Raw genomic sequence first — 18,279 nt, forward strand, 5'->3', positions numbered from 1 at the left:
TCCCGGCCCCGCGGCGCCCCGCCCTAAGGAATAAACTACAACAAGTGAAAACCTGCAGACTCTTTTTATTAAATTCTCCCATTTCATCTGTACAGAAAAAATGCACATTATTATGTTCAGAATCTCAGTAACATCTTAAAATTACACAGCATGGACATGTAAAAAAACAAAAACAAAAAAAAACCCAACCAAAACAAGGAGCGGCCAGGATTTATACACAGAAAGGGAAAACAATTTACAACAACAACAAAAAGAAGTCTCGTTAATGTCACATTTAAAAATAATAATTAAAAATAAAAGAGACTAAGTTCAAACAGCCTCTGCTGTACAACAGGAACCCGCTGGGTCTGCTTTGTACACTGTGGGGGAGGCCTGTGGTGCCACCCCCAGGGGGGCAGCAGGGTGTGCTGGGGTACCCCCTCGCCCCCCAGAAAACTCACTGTCACTTCTCCAGTATACCATCCAGTCGCATGCGAAGGTTAGGCACACTTTCTGATCCCCCCTCCTTCGGCACCAGCGCCTACAGGCAGGTCACACCTCTCCCTTTTCCCCTAGTTCAGTATTTCCCAAGGGGAGAGCTACACAAGCACTTTAACTCAATAAATGGGGGGGGGGGGGGGGGGATTTCGGGGTGCAGTGACTCACCCAGCAAGGGATCTTTTGCTTTCGGTCAGCTATGGAATGAAATCTGGGTGTTGTGGAAGGAGAAAACAGCAATCTGCCTCTGGCCAGCGAGCGGCAATACGTTCCTACTCCTCCCCGCGCCACGCAGGCTCAGGGCTCGATAGCACAGGGGGGATTCAGGTCCCCTCTAAGCACAGCTCACAGGTGGAAGCAGCAAGCCGGCAGGATTGGCCCCCCAGCAAGGCGACCGCACAAAGATCAGTACCTGGGAGCTGCCTTCGAGATTTTGAACCCCATAATTAAGAAAGTACTTTTATACAAACCGACACTACAGCTGTTGCAGGTCCACCGAGCTATATTTTAAATAGCGACAGAAGTGCTAGATGAAATGTTTCATACCACACTCACGCACTCACACACACCTCAAAACTACTTTTTTTTTTCAAGCAAAACTGATACGGTAAAAATAAGAAAGTACTACAATCTTCTTTCAACTAAGTAAGGTTGTGTTTTAACAGAAGTCGCCATCCAACTCGAACGTAATTCCTCTACAACATTATGGGATTTGATTGATCCCTCCAGCTTGTCACATTTCCTCCCTCTGTGCCCACCCGCAGTTATTCTGTACTTGAGACATTCACTCCTCTTATTTTTCATACAACGCGCTTACAGTGGATTCTTTCAATCAAGACTGATTATATTGCCATGGATTTAAGCGTCAGATTTGGGAGGAAATGCTTTGATTTTTGACCTTCATCGGGGCTTTTCCCGCCCTTTGCAGTGACACAGACATACGGTACTCGACTGAACTTGCTGGACAGTACTTGGAAGTGCCAGGAATTTTGTTCCTACCCAGATGAGTTACTCCAGCAGCCTGAATGACAGAAACGAGGCAGGAGAATCCCAAGCTGAAACTCAGCAAGAGGACTTGATTAGACCCACTAGGTAAACAATAAATAAGCTTAAGGTCAACAAGAATGAACACTAACAGCCTAGCAGGAGTGGCGCAATGAGGTGCACATCATGCACAGTCCCCCTTACACGTCATCTAATCATGTGCTGTCATTTGGCAAACATACATGTCATCTAAACACACACCATCATTTAGGAAACATATCTTGTTAACCTTGCAGCAGCAGGAGGGAAACAGAGAGCTGCATGCCTTGTATGTCCCCCATCATCTAGCCCTTCCATCCACCACTGGGAGCACCAGCATCTAGAATAAGCTCTCCAAGAGAAGGTTTTATGATGACAAGGAGGGAAAACAAACCCCCACCTCCTGAACCGCATTCTGTGGAAGGCAGCTTTCCCCACCAAGAGGTGAGGGTCATGAAGAGGAAAGGGTCCCCCTGGGTTCTGCCACACTTCTCTAGCCCAATGGCAGCTATCTCTAGTGCTCTTGATTAGATCAGAGAAGTTAAAAGGCTTCCTCAAGTTCAAGGCAACAGCAGTTTTTCTTACAACCATTTATTTTTTTCCCTGCAATGGAAAGCAGTTACCTGCAGGCAAGATGTTGTGTTGGCAACAGCGCAAGCAGGTTATTTTTGGAAGAGTACTTGTGTGGGTTTCTGTGCTTCTCAGACCTCTAGATTTTTAAGTATCCGTGAAAAGAAGGGAAGGATAGTTCAAGACTGGGACTGGTAGATTCCTAGCCATGAAAAAAAAAAAAAAAAATGTAGTCACTAGCAATGGCAGAGGGCCCCATTTTAAAAGGTGAAGAGATAACAATGCTCAATAATAAAATAGCCTGGACCCTTTTAAAGGTATGACACTGGTGATGGTGGGTCTGTGCTCTTACAGTGACAAAGGGTATCTGAGGGAACGATGTAGAAATTGATTTAGTATTCTACCTTTGCTTCAGAGGGCTTCCAGACACACAGCTACACCACCATCTCAGAGCACTCACACTGAAACCGAATTCCCAAGTGAGTCTACTGACAGAAACACCACGAAGCATAAACTAATACCACCATATACCACAGATTCCTAACACAGCACTCCAGGCACCCCTACCTTAACCTTCTCCAAATGAAAAAGCAAAAAAACCCCAGAAAGCCTTGTATCTGAAAGTTAAGAAAGTCACCTTCAGAGCTGAACAGGGTTTACATTCAGAACTATGGCTAAAACCCTACAATTTTCACTGCAATGTCTTTTGGAATTTAGTGGAAGATGCTATTTCTAGACAATAAACCATCTAATTAGGCTTTTCAAGCTAATCAGGTTACAAAATGCCTTTTCGAAAAGTCACAACAGTTTCAAAAAAGCCCTCCGATAGCAATTTAGTTATGCCCCATAGACATTCTGAGAAGCAGGACTCGTGCCAAGCAAGCAAGGCTGCACAAAGATCCCACGTCCCTTGCTGACAGCTCTGTGAACACACCCATCTCCACAGCAGTAATTTCTGCACCCCGTCAAGTCAAACAATACACACTTATAATTGCCAAACTAACATTTGTGGTGTTACACACCTGCGCTACCTCAAGAGATGCGATCAACTATTCCTCTTCTGCTCCACTTCACATTGACAGAGGGCCAGTTAAGCTTTGTTAGCACCAGGGAGGATGGCGGGGAGAAAGAATTCAGGCTTAATTTCTGTTCTACCTAACCACTTAACTGCAATCCTACCATGCACTAATTCTCCACTGAACTTTCATTGCCCAGACTTTCGCTACTGCTTGCCTTGTGTTCGTAACACTTTGATATAACGCCAGCAGTGTCGGCGAAAGACTCACTAGCATAGTAAGTCTAAGAACATCTCACTAATAGTTTGCTGTCCATCCTTAGAGTGGGGTGAAGGTACGTTTGCAAAAAGCTTCAGCTGCAGCAAAGCTCACGGTATTATGTATACGCCATTCTGTACACACAGCATCATCAAATCAGCTGCTCCACACTCCAAAGTGTCTCAAAACCACCTCCACCGTTCCTCTAGAGAAACATGTGGAGAACTGGAAGTGTCAGGTCTTACTTAGCAGTGCACTAAGTGGAAAAATGAAAGGTATGAGTCAAGTGTCAGCCTAAGTTGGACCGTTTCAGGCACATGATTTTTACCGCAGCACACAACACAGGTGAGCACATCTAAAAGGCGAATAAAGTTTATCCTACTGTACACATGGACTCTCATGCAGTCACTTTGAGATTTCGCCACACTCGATGTTTCAGCATAAGCATGTGGCTTATGCCCTCCACGCCTCCTTGAGGAACAAAGATGATGGTAAGAAGAGGCCACAACTACTGGTGCAGCTTTTCTAAAACAGACCTTTGGGCTGTCGGGTGTGAGTATCAGGGTCTGGAAGTGTAACTATATATATAGCGTGAGTGCACACATTGATGGTAACAATGTAAAAGCTACTTCCCTTAAAGATCCAGATGTTTCTGCCTTTCATACAACACTGTCACCCTCCCATCCACTCCTGCTTGGCCTGCTGGACCAGCACCTGCATCCTACACCCCAGGAAATGCCAGTTGCTACAGCTATCAGTTGTAGTTGTGGAAATGAAGAACACTCTTCAGTGCTACCATTCACACCATTAAGACCCAGACAGGCCAGTTATAAACCACTGTGCTAGCCCACAAGAAACCGTTTTACAGATAGAGCACGTTGAGCGTTCAGTCACTTTCTGCATCGCTGACAGGGCACTGTATTGCCAGCATGTCAATATCATCTGTAGATAGTTAATTCAGAAGGGTAACATCTTAGCAGCAACGAGGTAAAATAAAAGGAGTGTTAGAATTTTACTGCATCATTGCTAATAAAAAATTTGACCAAGTAACTGATCAGGGCACTTAATGCCCGCTGAGAGCAGCACTGTACACTACTGACAGGCTCTACGTGCCTCGTGTCTACACCGTGTCTTTAACCTACTGAAATACAAGTTGTACAGCTCACATGAGTATTTGATCCTGGTCAGTATTTTATTCTATCTTGAGAGTGGCAGAGGAAGAAAGGGAGGACATCTTTTCAACCAAAAATATCCACAGTCACAAAAGCAGGATATTCACTAGAAGACGACACCAGTGGCTGGTGTCCTTAGGTTGTCCAAGACTATGCTCTGAAGATGCTTTACATAAGGTGAGCAAGATGTCCAAAACAAGGCCAACTGTGGTGTAAGATGCAATTTACCCTTTAATTTCCTGCCTCAATTTCACCCAGCCACAGAGGATGACTAGGATTTCAGTATGAACCATTACCTAAATCATATAGTCGGTATGCAGATATATGTCTTTCTTTAAAAATTTACTTAAAAACTGCTTGAGCTGCAGGTCATACCAGTCTGATTTGGAGAGTGAAGGCAGTTCCAACAGTACAATAAAGACTTGTCTACAGGCAGGTAAACAAGAGTCTGCTAACAAAGGGGTAACAAAAGCTGCTGGCTGGGCTGCCAATGTTGCACACAAACTTTCATAGGATGAAGATGCTGTGGATGAGATCCAGGATGGGAAAACTGAGCCAACACCTGCTGCTGTTCTAATTTTTTTTTTTTTTTTTTTTATTCTCCTCTCACAAGAGGGGGTGGGTAGACTATACAGAGGAGGGCTGTACAAAACTGGGCACTGGGCAGGCATTTCTTCAGCAGGCAATCCAGGCTCTACCTGTCCTTGAGCTCTCTTGTCACCCGCTTGGTGATGCGTCCACACATCAGGCCGATGAGGAAGAGTACACAGATGCCGACCGTGATCACAGAGAGTATGTAATTCTTGGACGGAGAGGTCATAACTTGCATGGCAAGGTCAGAAAAGCCTTCTGCTGGGGCAACCTGGAGGTGAGAAGGGAATAAATGAGCGTAGCTTTGCTTTCCATGCAACCCTCAGCCTTGGCATTTATCAAGTTTAGTCTCTGGTACTGCTGTGGCCTCCTGTCCATTGTCAGACTTGGCCTGAGCCACAAACAGGCAGGCCTGCAACAATTTATCTGAAGGAACTGCTGCTCAGGAGAGCTTTGTAACAGGAAGATCTCCTCACCCATTTCATTGCCCCAGACCTTCTCTACAGGAGACCAAGCCCTGTGTGCACAGAAGACTGTTAAATTCTGCACTGTTGAAGATGCATCCCAGACACAGAAAGTAAGATACCCAAGTTCAAAAAAAAAAAAACCAAAGACTTGTTTTCAATTTTTCTGTACAAAACTCAAAATGCTAAACTTCAGATATAAGAATTTCATCAGTTCAAAAGTTTTTCATAAATAGCTTGTGACAGAAAGATCCAATGCACAAAAAGGGAAATCCTGCACATACTGACCTTTGCAGCATAGCTCCACATTTCAATACGATCATTAAGGCGTTTCTTGCATTCAGGCTGCAACCTCACACGCTTATCTTCCAGAGCTTCCATTAAACAGGACATTTCTGTAATGTGCAGAAGATGGGTGTTACAAAATAGAAACAGTGGCTTCAACAACACATTACAGAAAGGCTGCTCGGAAGGGACACTTCGATTCTCGTAAAAGGTGACAGTTAAATAGCTTGCTAAACAGACCAGCCAGCCCGACAGGCTATACACAAAGCCCTGCTGTACCCTTGAAGCTAGCAATTTCACTAAGATTCATGATAAATGCTGCATTTTGAGACACAAGGAATTCTGACTTTCAAAAAAAATTACAGTACATACGCAAGATGTAATTCATGTGATTTACAAGACATTTTATAAAGTCTTACACATTTGCACCTTCAATGAGCTGTGTTCTATATTCCATGCCACTACCTTCTAGAGAGAACTGATTACATTCAGCTCAGCAGAAAACATAATGTTATCTCCTTAGGCTTGTTAAGGGTTTATTTTGATCAACAAACTGTTTTGGAAAATTTTAACTTCCTGAGTCTTCACACTGTCCTGTGAAAGGAAACGGGATCACAATGTTCTGGGTGCCTAAGGAACGGCCTAGCTAACTCATAAGCTTATTTGAGACACTGACATAAAATTTTGTATTTTATACTTATGTTGCCTTACATGAATAATCCCTAACAGGATGCTTTCTGTTTTGCAACGAAAAGTTACTTTGTTCAAAAAGTTTGCAATGCTAACTCCAGACTTTCTAAACACAATTGTCAGTCCAAGAGGCAGATCCCCCTCTAAGCTACAGACTTCTGCACACCCTCAGTGCCAACATGTCAGAAAGCACATGAAAAGAATTATGACAAAATAGGAATAAAGGATACCCAGAATTTCAGAAAGGCATTCAGTAACCAGCATGAAAGACGACAATCAGGAAAATACTTAGCTGCTATTTTTAATGCCAGATAAACTCAGAAAGATGGGAAAGTTCAGAACTGTTTTCCCCACTAGCTTTCCTTACAACAGCCAGACATACTATCCAGCTAGCTAACGTAATAGCAGTAACAAAGTGCAAGAGCTTGCTTGACCTCAAACAGGAAAAGAATGGGTTAGGAAATACTTCAATAAATCATGTTTCAAGTGGTCTGAACTTGCTGAACTCAGTCTTGGAGGACTTGGAACAGTTGATTAAGTCTCAAAGCCTTGAGCTATGTGAACTTAGAAAGCATAGTAAAGATTACCTGCCGTCTGTAATACTGGAAAAGAAAAACACTGACATATTTAAGCAAAGAAGAAAAAAAACAGATCAAAGGATTTCAATATTTTTGACAGATGAAATTAAACTGAAATAAAGTAGTCAACCATGGACAAAGACTGACAAAACGAAAGAACAGAGCTTGGGGAATAGCTGTGAATGAATCTTGTGAAACCCAGTTGATTTGCTTAAGCAGCAGCTTATTTCGTTCTAGGGACGCTTTTGATACAGTCTGACACAACACTGTTTTAAGTAAGCTTGGGAGCTTTATCTGGTCTGAAGCTGATACAGGGTGGGAGACAAACCTCACTGAAAAATGAGCCCATGGGCACCTCAGTCCATGTATACTAAGAGCTCATTTTCAATGTGATTTAACTGAGGAAGGATTTCATAGAAGGGTTACGGATCTGGTATCACAGACTATTGTCAGAAACCATCTGAATGATGGAACATATGATAGACTCCTACAATTTGCAGGTAACACTGCACTGATATTACATCAGGGTTGAAGAACAGGTCCCGCCTTCAACGTAAGGAAGGACTTGATACAGATCTTCTAGTGGCATCTACCACCTCTGCAGCTGCTCCACCCTATTACCCACAAAAAACTGGTGGAGGTATCTTGAACTTCACATAATGCTGGTAAGAAAATGCAGCTTAAGGCTCTCAGGACTGTGATACGAGTAAAGCATAAGCACTTACGGCGTCCTCTCCCTGGTGGAATGGCAGCACAGTGGTGTTTGATGTCTAGGGCACAGGCTGTGTGGAGCACTGGGTCAACAAATATATCTGCTTTGCTTTCTTTCAGCATGTTGAGCACTTCCTGGGGAGGGGAAAATTACAAGTACATCTCAAAAAAGGAGAAAAAAAATTCACACTGCTCAATGTTTCTGAAAGGTGCATCATCTTTTTAAATCCAGGATCATGAGAAAAAAACACCACTGTCCCTGGATGAGGCTATGAAAGCTCGTTTAGGCTGGATTAAATGTCCTGGTTTATAAGGGTTACCGTAGTTATGTTCACTAAAATACCCGTATTAAAGTACAAAGTCAATATGCCCGGGCTACTTGAGTTAGAAATGAAATAAGATGCCACAGCCATGGGGCAATTCCTACAGCCCTGGGGCACAGCCAGTGCCTAGGCCATACCCAGCACTCAGGAAGCGTGCAACGGAGACAGCAACAGAAAACAGGTTAGTAACAAGAAACTTTGGCAACCATAATCAAAAAAGAATCCAAGTCTAGAATTGCAAAGGAGGCACTGTCGGCACAATCTTCACCGGCACATTGAAACTGAATTGCTGCAGGCCAGAACTAAGATGCATAAGGAAATTTGCAGAGCTCTGGCTTCATACTAGCTAGAACATGGCCAGGGCTGCGATCTGGAAGAAAAATCAGACTTCTGCAGGGATGGGATATCTTTTAGAGCACATTCATTTTATTTCCTTTACCTTCTTGCACATTTCTGTTTTTATTTTCAGCAGATTCACTTTCAGACATTCTTCCACCTGCCCAGTCTGCTCCTGAGCTGCTGCTTCTTCTGCACATAAGCTGGAAATCTATTTTGAAGAAGTATTTTAACATAAGTAGTTCACAACAATCATTCTGCCTCTTGGCACATTTATATCTCAATACATTAGCTCATCACAGGGTGCAGCTACAGAACACATGATGAGATACTTCCCCCCTCAGAATCCCCAGAGCCAAACACAGCCTGGCTCATGCAATATGCATACCCTTCGAAACTCAACAGCAAAAAGTCGATATTGCTTTACTGAGGAGGAAGGCTGGGAGGAAAACAGCATAGAAATAATGTTAATATATGAAATAAGCAATACTTAAGGCATAGCTGATTCAGCTATTGAAAGTAAAAGCTCAGAAACCTGACTGTACTCCAGGTTAAGGTTGACAAGACCAGAAAACTAATTATTTTTTTTTTTAACAGGAAAGCAGTATTTTTCCCATAGCACAAGTATTGCTGAAATCCCAGATGAAAAAATTAACTTCATATTAGCACTGCAGAGGAAACTGCAATTCTTGCACATTGGCAGAAGTCACAAGCAGAGAACCTGACTGTCTAGGAACAGTTCAAAGGGGTTTTATGGGGGTTTTTTGGTTGGCTTCATTATCAGGAGAGCTCATGTTTTAAGAAACAAAAATCTGTTATGTGAAGGGACTTCATGAAACATGAGAAGAGTTTTCATCCTGAGTAAGTAGGTGCAGAGCTACTTTTCCTACCTCTTCAGAACAGTGCATCTGAAGCTGGGGATCCAGCCGATAATCAAGAGCTGATTCCTGGATTATCACTCGAATTTGGTCCTCGCAGTCTGGAGAGAGACGCTATTAAGCGGAGAAAGTCATTAACGCACTCAAGGACCTTTATTTTCATAAATCAATCACCTTGCATTTTAACTTACGTATTCTGTAATACTTATATGGAAGTGTAAAAAAATTCATTTACATACAGTCTGCTTGTTACCTGCACTGAACACACCACAAGCCCAAGTTTGATTTGTTATTCAGTGACTCTTGCTCAGCACAAACCTGCAGAATTTCTTATTTGCATGCATCAGCTCCACTCACCTGGTCTGCATATTTCAACTTCAGGCATGAGATGACTTGCCCTTCCAACTCTGTATCATCCTTGGCCCTGTTCAGGATATTTTGGCAGAATTTCGGTATGTCTGCTTTGCACGCCTTCCTGAGCACTGGATTTAAGCGGTAATCTAACCAGGAAAGATGACAGAACTTCATTAGAGTACACATCTCTTCAGATGACAGAACATAACACTTCAAAAGAGATTTCACAGAAATTTCCTGGATGGCATTGTACCACCAATTAATTTAATTTCGGGAGGAAATAGTGTTTTTTCACAACATAATTTTAACTGGTGAGGTAAGAGCTTCAGGAATAAAGTGTATCAAATAACACATGCTGACCCTCAAGAACCTGACTGAATAAAGTCAGTGTGTGCACTGACAACCATGAAGGAAATGAAAACAAAGTGAATATTCTTCCAGCCATGCAGATCACTCAACAGCTCAGGCAGGCAAGTTTTTTTCCAAAGATGATACCTGTGTTCTGTGTAATCTGGCGCTTGGTAATCATTTGCTTGCATTTAGGATCCATCACTTCACTGTTCTTGTTTTGTTTCAAACACTGCAACATATTTTTTGAGTCTGCCTCTGGACAAAACCGCTACCAAAGAAACAAAAATAACCAAGATTTCATCACTAAACACTTGAAAAACAAACCCCAAACAAAACAACCAATTATATTCATGAAAAACAACAACCACCTGCCCAAGCCAGAGGTATACAGACACACGCCCTAGCCCCAACACCTCCTGTTAACAAGAACAGTGCTATTCCAAATCAACTATGGGGATGGATCTCTCTGTTACGGACTGTGCACTAAGCCGTACAGCCTCAACTGGCTTCTAGGCACCAGCTTGTGTTGGTAGTATCAAAAGCAATTTGCCTTTATTTTCTATTCTTAAGTTACAGCACATACCTACCAAATTAGGTCTCACACCCAACTACTTCCACTCCCCCTTTATTCCAGAAACTAAAATGAGAATCTTTAAAAGTCCATACAGATGCCACTGTTCTGCATAAATGCTGGCTGAACAAAGCAACAGGTAGTCTTCATTGGTAACATTCGGGACAAAGACCATATGGAATGAGAAAGCAGAGAAGAGCCCACTGGTACTAATTTTCCCATTCCCGCTCAGAATGAGATAGTTAAAAGTTAACCAGCTTACCAAAATTCAGATCAAGGTACTAATTTCTTTTGTTACAAACTAATTCAATGGGTGTAAGATAAGGCTGTTGCATCTTCTAATCTTCATGATTTTGCTGAGATGACAAGTCTTTTTAAAAAAGCATGAGTCTGTATTGAAGAGCAATAAATTCTCAAGACATTCTGCTCTGGCCACAGTATGGAGTCAGGGTACTGCATACAGGCCACACATACTTGTGTTTCAGGGCTTGCAATTTTGGCTACTGTGCAAGTAGTATCTTGTCCTGTGCAATACTGTCTTGTATTAACATTCACTGCTGCTTGAATTAACATTCACGAGGTAGCACTTTAAGCCAGCATTTCTAATTCTAAATTTTGCATGACTTTGCCTGCTTTATCAGTTTGACAGAAGTCTGTATGCACCAGGTCAGCAGTAAACCGAAGATGTTACTCCTCTCTGTAATTATAACTTCTTCACCTTTGCTAAAAGCCAATGCAAACCCAAACCAACTGGATGAAAACTGCATTAGAAACCTCAGCACAGACTTCCTCATCAATTCTGCTGGCAATTGGTAAGACAAATTTATTAGTGCACAGGCTTTAATCAGATATGTGGAGGAAGTAGAGTTGATAGAGAAGAGTCCTGAAGAAAACTCAGCATGATTCAGTTAAGAAACTAATTACTTTGGGAGGTGGGGGAGGAAGCAATCAAACTTCCAAACCACCACAGCACCAAACCACCACAGCAGTCTTGTAAAAAGCTTTTATGGGAAGCTCAAAACCGAGAGAGCTCTTATATCTCAACCTCACCCTCTTAAATCAGCACGTTACCATTACCTTGATCATCTGCTTGCAGACTCTCATGAGTGTGTAGTCCAGTTCTGGATCCATCATCTCTGTCTCCTGCAGTTTAAACACCTTCTGGTGGCACCGAGTACTCAACTGCTTCTTGATTTCTTTCAGGCATTCAATAATCTATGACAGTGTTACAACCACAACAGACATGTTGACAAAATTCTGTCATATGCTGCTCAAAACACACAGCTACGTGTACTCCAATGCCTATCTTCACCTGATTTGTGCAGTTAAGTTCCCAACGCTTGGATTTTATCAAAACTCATTACCCATGCTTAGCTCCAGGATGCGCTTTAAGCTCATCTTCTCACAAAGATTTAACGAGATGGAAATGGACTTACTCCAAAACCCCAAACCTCATCTTGCAGACATTATGCCTAAAATCTTCAGCAACATTTGCAGTAACCAGCTGCTAATAGCATAAAACTAGCATTAACTGCAGAACGAAGGGCTCACAGCATTGCATTCACCCAGTATTAATACTTGTGAACCAGTGAAAAAAAGATTTAACATTTCAAAATACTGCCAAAAGATTTCAGTGATATCAAAATGAAAATCTAAAGCTGCACTCACAGGGGCAAAAGCCTTCTTCAGAAGTTTTCTGAAATGAAAGTACAAATTAAATTGTAAATTATTAATAAAATCCATTACCTGAGCATTGCCATAGGGCACGTTCTGGCAGTAATTCTTGATGTCACTTTTACAAGCCTCATAGAGCTCTGGTTCAAGTCTGATATCCTCGGTCTGCAGTATAAATTACAGTATGAACTTTTAAGTAGCACTCTAAAGACTAATTTACTTTGTCCACGTATTAACTACAACCCTCCACTCACAAAAAAAGCAAGCAACTCTCACAGTAGGTAGGTCCATTTCTTTGAATGTAGGGGTCTTGGCTGTGAGAAGTGGTGTTAGTGGGAAATCAGCTTTGCAAACCCATGCAGTGATCAGTTGGCTTTTTACACTCAAAGAAAGGGCTTAAACCAAATTTTAGAGCTGGTAATTTGCTCCCACTGCTCCTCCTAAAAGGGCATCAACACCAATGTCCAAGACAACTAAAATCTTTTAATGTGAAAGCTAAACATCATATTAATAGCCACCCATCTACTGGGTGATCTAGAGAATGTTAATAAAGCTTCCTGCTTTTAACGATGCTCAGCATTTGGATTATTCCATACAAAGGCAAGAGTGCTGCCTCTTCTGATACAGGCCTGTTTAAGGTGAAGCTTTAACAGTCAAACAATATATACCAGACAAAGGCCTTAAGAGTTCATTGCTGCAAGGACTGCAGCCAGGAAGCTGAGAGGCAGCCTTGCCTACAGAACAAATACTACTCCTGTTTATCCACTGAGCAACTTAAGAGCAGCTGCAGTCAAGTTGCTTCATCTGTGCTTGTTTCCTCAGCCTGTAAAATGAAGCTTTTATTCTCTCCTAGAGGACTTTAAGGACATCAGCACGTGTTGCATGTCACTATCTAACACTAAAGATAATCACTTTAGCTGAAATTCCAATGACCATTTAGCTTGCTTTAGCCTTTGCGAGACTATATTTAAGGCATTAAAGCAGACAATCATTACTTTCACTGTGAAGGGCAATTGAGCCTCGTATTGTAAGAAGACTAGAAAAAATAAATTAGGTATGTCTTACAAATGAGCTTCCTTTTTTTTCCAGGGAGGACAAACCAGGAAGCTTTAGTTGAAGGACCTCACTAGAAGATGGGCAGATCAAGAGTTTCATGCATGCTTACCATCTCTAGCTCCTCAACACGCAGCTGTTTGCGGCACTTCAGAGAGACCCTGTGCTCCTTGGCATCCTGCAAAGTATCATTGCGCACAGTTGTGCTCAGACAGATCACTACATCCACCCTGCAGAAAAGAAAACAGCTTTTTTTACTCATATACCCTTCACTCAGATCAGCCAAGATTGGTGTTGGATCACCACATTGGAGAAACGGACCCCAAGAATCCAAACACAACAAAGTCCTTGTGGACCTGTGCTTACTTCTGGCCTGGGTACAGCTCTATGTAGAGTAACTGGATCACAATTAAAACCTAAATCTGATGCTGTCTAATTGGAGTCTAGATCAGCAGACAGGAAGATAATCAAAATGCCAGCACACCCCTGCCCAGCAAGACCTCTGCTCTTAAGTCACATGAGCACTTTAGCAAAGCTTTACTTAATCTTAGAAATAGATGAAGGTGAATACCCACATGGCACTGCAAGAAATCCTTTTGCATTATGGGAAGGACATTTATATCATAAAATGCAAATAGTCTTGCTATCCACGAATAGGATTGACCTTGTGTGTAATTCAGCCTTATGTCATTGCAGTAGGCTATTAAAAAACCTCTTATACCAAAATGAATAAACCAGCTAAAACAAGTGGGTTATTTCCCCTTCCCAGAGCAGCAACTGGAACAACAGTAACCTGCATCTTAGAAGACGACAAATCTAGCAAGGACATAAAACATCCCGGGACACACACACCACTAATTGGAATTGTTAGCTATTTTCTAAGCAAGAAAAATACAGAGGACAGACTTGTATGCAAGAGGAAAACAGAGTCATTTTTGAAGAGGCAGGCAATGCCTCTACCTTAAGCATCTGCAGAACGCAGTCACTAAGTTTTCACACACAAAACAATCAGCCTTTAAAGGAAATCCAGCATTTTCTGTCCTGTCATGAAATATCCTCTGACTTTATTACGTATTTATATGTTCACATTGCTGTTTGGTCAGGTGCTACATACTTTTTTTTGATGTTGGGGCAAAGTTTCAGCACATCCTCCTTGCAAGCCATTTTAAACTTGTACGAGAACCTAAAATCTTTCATTTGAACCTGCAAGACAGAAATGAGGAAAAAACCCAAACTTTGGTCACCTGGAAGGAAAAAAGAATAATGAAAAGTGCTACCCAAAAGAACCTTGTTGAATTGTACAATCAGCAAATGCTTTTGTCCAAAACTTATTGATGAGGAAGCAAGGGGAAATGCTGCACTGCCGCAGAAGGTGGGACCCTATCTACCATACACCAGGGAGGAAGGGGGGCCAGAAAATAAATCATCTCCAGAAGCAACCATTTATGACCAGACATGCAAGTACAACTGTCTGAATTTACAAGAAAACTTTAAATACAGTGGGAAATCAATCTCAAGGAAGGAGGGGTTTCATAACTAGCCAATTCCTGTCAACACCCTCAATGAACAGAACAGGTTTCCACTGATAGCAGAGAAAAGTGTATCTTACCAGCTGGAAATGAGTAACTCCGATTGCACATTTTTCATTCATTTCCTTCTGGTGTTTGTTCTGTATTAGACACTCCATCAGGTCCCCGGAATCAATCTGGTTATCTGCAACCTCCTGAAGAAGTGATGAAAGGCTTGAAAGTCATGATTTTCATACTCATTTAGCCCACTGTGACCAGGAAGTAATGGAACTTACAGTCTTGCTCTCTATTGTGAGCTTACACTCACCATCAATAGACCACCCTAGAGCTGTACCGCCCAACTCCACCACATAACTATACTTATAGATGTAGTTTAGAAAAGAACTATCCCAGGCACGTGCACACTTTAGACTCAGGAGAACATCCTGTAGAGACTCAATGCTTACTCGACTTATTAGTTGGATGCCTTCATTGCTATCTAATTATTCAATGCTAGAGCAACCTAAAAGTTTTTTCAGCAGTACTGAGCAGGTGCACAGAGTGCAGTGGCTAGACACACTGCTTGCAGGCAAGGCAAAAGGAAAAAAGTTTGGTTTTTTACTGATTTTTCCAATTACAGGGCAATTTTCATCTTCAAACACTAGCTTTTATGCTAGGGCTCTGACAGCGGAAGCACTAGATGGAACTAAGAATTTTTACTTTAGGGTGTTTTTTTAATTAAAGACTTTTGTAACTGTTTACCTGATTTTACTTTTGAAGTATTTCAAGTACACCAAGAACTAATATTTAAAACCTCTAACCTTCCCCCTCCCCGTCTTTTTCCCCAAAAGATATTCACACTGTTACAGAGCACTCACATGACAGAACGTCTGGATAATGGGCTCACACGCTCTCATCAGCAAGGCTTCAATTTGAATGTCCTGCAAAAAAACATGCAATATTTTGTTTTCACAGTGAATGGACAAGAAAAAAGGCTCTGGGAAAAAATCCACCTGTGGTAACAAGTTAAACTGAACTCAGCTTACAGGGATTTGAAAGATCTTATTCAGCCAGCTTTGCCCTTCAGTTCTGGAAATCCTATGGTTCACCCTTACCAACAACATCGTAAACGTTAAGACAAGCCTTCCAGCTCAAGGGAAGAGCCTGGTCTCCACCAAAACTCATTGCTTGGATAATGTGGCCAATCTCCTCTGAATTGGATGCTACGGCACTAGAAAAACTACTACCTAAGTGTAAGGTGATAAGATTTATGACAGTTCCGAGCCAACCATTTTGTAACCATTGGAAGGAAGCCTTCCCTAGGGCACAACGTAAATTTTAAGAGATATGGGAAACAGTTTGGGGCAAGACAGTTAAATATGCAGCTTCATAACACGAGTAAAGCTGCTGACCTCACTGAAAACCTAGCAGCTATTTCTTGCAAAATTTTGGGGATGGAAGGAGGGAAGCTGCAATATAGTACTCGAAACTACTTGCAAGCAAGACCAAAAACAAAGTCCCATGACATATCTTGACTTGTACCAAAGGTCACTTGGTTACCTGTGCAAGAAATCTTAGCTTCAGTACCATAAGCGATTTTTTTAAGCAGGAGAAATGTCATCACCAGCCTAGTCTGAACTGTTGCTCATTTTTCTTCCTCAAGAACACCTCATGAAAATCTCCATTGTATGGGGTAAAAAGAATGGTCTCTGTCTGATCTCAGAGAGCTACACTTCTGCAGGTACTCTGACCTCATTTTTTTTCATCACTATCAAAATGACATGCTCAACTAATATCTTTATCCCAGGCTGAAAACTGCTCACCTCTGACTCCAGCTCAGTGAGGTTTCCCACTATGTCTCTGCAATCAGGCACTAAGTCATCAAGATGGTCCTGAAGGCATTCCAGCTCCTACAAAAGCAGGCATTTTAGTGTGTGATCCAAGAACCCAAGTTGAACATTTGGGCTTGAAATACTGTAACACATGTGAAACTGCCCTCCTCCTTGTGAAGTCCTACGTCTCATTTAATCCCATTCCTCTACTGGCACTCCCAGAATACATATACATAGCAGTGATCGAGGATGTTGGTCTAGGATGTTACTGCTTGTTCTCAAAAGCTGCATGATAATGTGCTTTCACTTCTGGAATAACATATTTAATTCGCCCTTTGCATAACCTTAATGAGAGGCTGATTATCCAAGCTACAACCTATGATTGGCATGTCAAAAAGACAATGGCATACTGCATCTGCTGTTGAACGGCTCCTTCCCTACAGCTCTGCAGGGGCACAGCAATTTAACATGAGTCTTGAAACTTTGTTAAGTAGCAGCAGATGTTAGTTCAGTTCTGTATAAACACAGGAAACATGTCAGTATTTGCTAAATGGAAACAGGATAAAGTTTATGTGGGAAATGCCAAACTTGTAATAGAATATTACAAGTAAGAGCCAGGGTGGGGTGGGGTTACTTCACTGAAGTCCTGCTTGTTAACTATGCCCTTCCCCTTCTCATTCCACTACCCTTTTCAACCTACTGAAGCCACGCAGTAGGTACAAAGCTGCTTCGTATCACCTTCATCCCTCAGTCTAGCGTAGATTACATTTCAAACTGCACTCATTTTTAATATAGTCTCAGCTATAAAGAGACAGCTAACAAGATGTCCCTTTATCCCCTTTTTGCCCTTCCCACCCCTCCAACTTTGCAAACGAAGTAGAAACGTTCCTGTGTATAGTACCTGCCCTGTCTCTGTTTTTTCACTGCACCACTTCCCTAAGTCAATCATGCACTTGTCCTGGAGGGCTGGGTCCAGCTTCACATCCATGGCACGCTGATGGAGGATTCTCTGGACCTCTGCTCTGCACTCTCGTGATAGCTGCAAGGGAGGCAGAGAGCACTTAGCGTATGGGGTCTCTACACCCATACAACGCAAACAAGATGCTGTCAGGTAAGGTACTGTGAGTAACCACAAATGCCATGTGCAAACCCAGAAAGCACGGTAGTTTTCCTGTAGTGCTCAGCACAAGTCTGCTGGGGCCCCACCAGTGAACCAGGCTTCAAAAGAGTTCGGAGCTACGTTATTTAGTTTGGATGGAGGCTCCTTTCATTCCACTAAAATCAATCTTATATTCTTAAACCTTCACTTTCGAAATGAGATGTCAAAGCAGGTCCCTAGATTATCTGCTGCACTGACCCCTTCATTCAAAGCTCCAGACTGCTTCTGGAGCAGAAAGTCAAAATAGCTCATGCCCTCGACACCGAAAGGGAAGACCAGAATAAGGCGATATAGTCCTGCTGTATGGTTTCTTCTCAGCAATCCCCACTGCAGCACATCAGAGCCAGCACTGGCAAGACTGAGGAAGAAACAAATTGTAGAAAATCAAGGGACACTGGTACAGTG

General features: G+C 42.2%; 1 protein-coding gene across 1 annotated transcript in view; it reads right to left on the minus strand.

Annotated features, from left to right (window-relative positions):
• Nucleotides 1–45: 45 nt before the first annotated feature.
• The window catches only part of GLG1 (golgi glycoprotein 1), an 86,933-nt gene continuing 68,699 nt past the window's right edge, over nucleotides 46–18,279 (minus strand). The window contains exons 12-26 of the mRNA XM_055726540.1: nucleotides 17,617–17,754; nucleotides 16,707–16,793; nucleotides 15,762–15,824; nucleotides 14,985–15,098; nucleotides 14,490–14,578; nucleotides 13,488–13,605; nucleotides 12,395–12,487; nucleotides 11,726–11,863; nucleotides 10,222–10,345; nucleotides 9,730–9,872; nucleotides 9,385–9,486; nucleotides 8,598–8,705; nucleotides 7,850–7,970; nucleotides 5,860–5,966; nucleotides 46–5,378 (exon numbers count right to left, since the gene is read on the minus strand). Coding sequence (XP_055582515.1) covers nucleotides 5,211–5,378; nucleotides 5,860–5,966; nucleotides 7,850–7,970; nucleotides 8,598–8,705; nucleotides 9,385–9,486; nucleotides 9,730–9,872; nucleotides 10,222–10,345; nucleotides 11,726–11,863; nucleotides 12,395–12,487; nucleotides 13,488–13,605; nucleotides 14,490–14,578; nucleotides 14,985–15,098; nucleotides 15,762–15,824; nucleotides 16,707–16,793; nucleotides 17,617–17,754 — 1,713 coding nt within the window. The 3' untranslated portion in view covers nucleotides 46–5,210. The remainder of the gene's footprint in view (nucleotides 5,379–5,859; nucleotides 5,967–7,849; nucleotides 7,971–8,597; nucleotides 8,706–9,384; nucleotides 9,487–9,729; nucleotides 9,873–10,221; nucleotides 10,346–11,725; nucleotides 11,864–12,394; nucleotides 12,488–13,487; nucleotides 13,606–14,489; nucleotides 14,579–14,984; nucleotides 15,099–15,761; nucleotides 15,825–16,706; nucleotides 16,794–17,616; nucleotides 17,755–18,279) is intronic.

This window comes from Falco cherrug, chromosome 14 (genome assembly GCF_023634085.1).
Source record: "Falco cherrug isolate bFalChe1 chromosome 14, bFalChe1.pri, whole genome shotgun sequence".
NCBI classification, from domain to species: Eukaryota; Metazoa; Chordata; class Aves; order Falconiformes; family Falconidae; genus Falco; species Falco cherrug.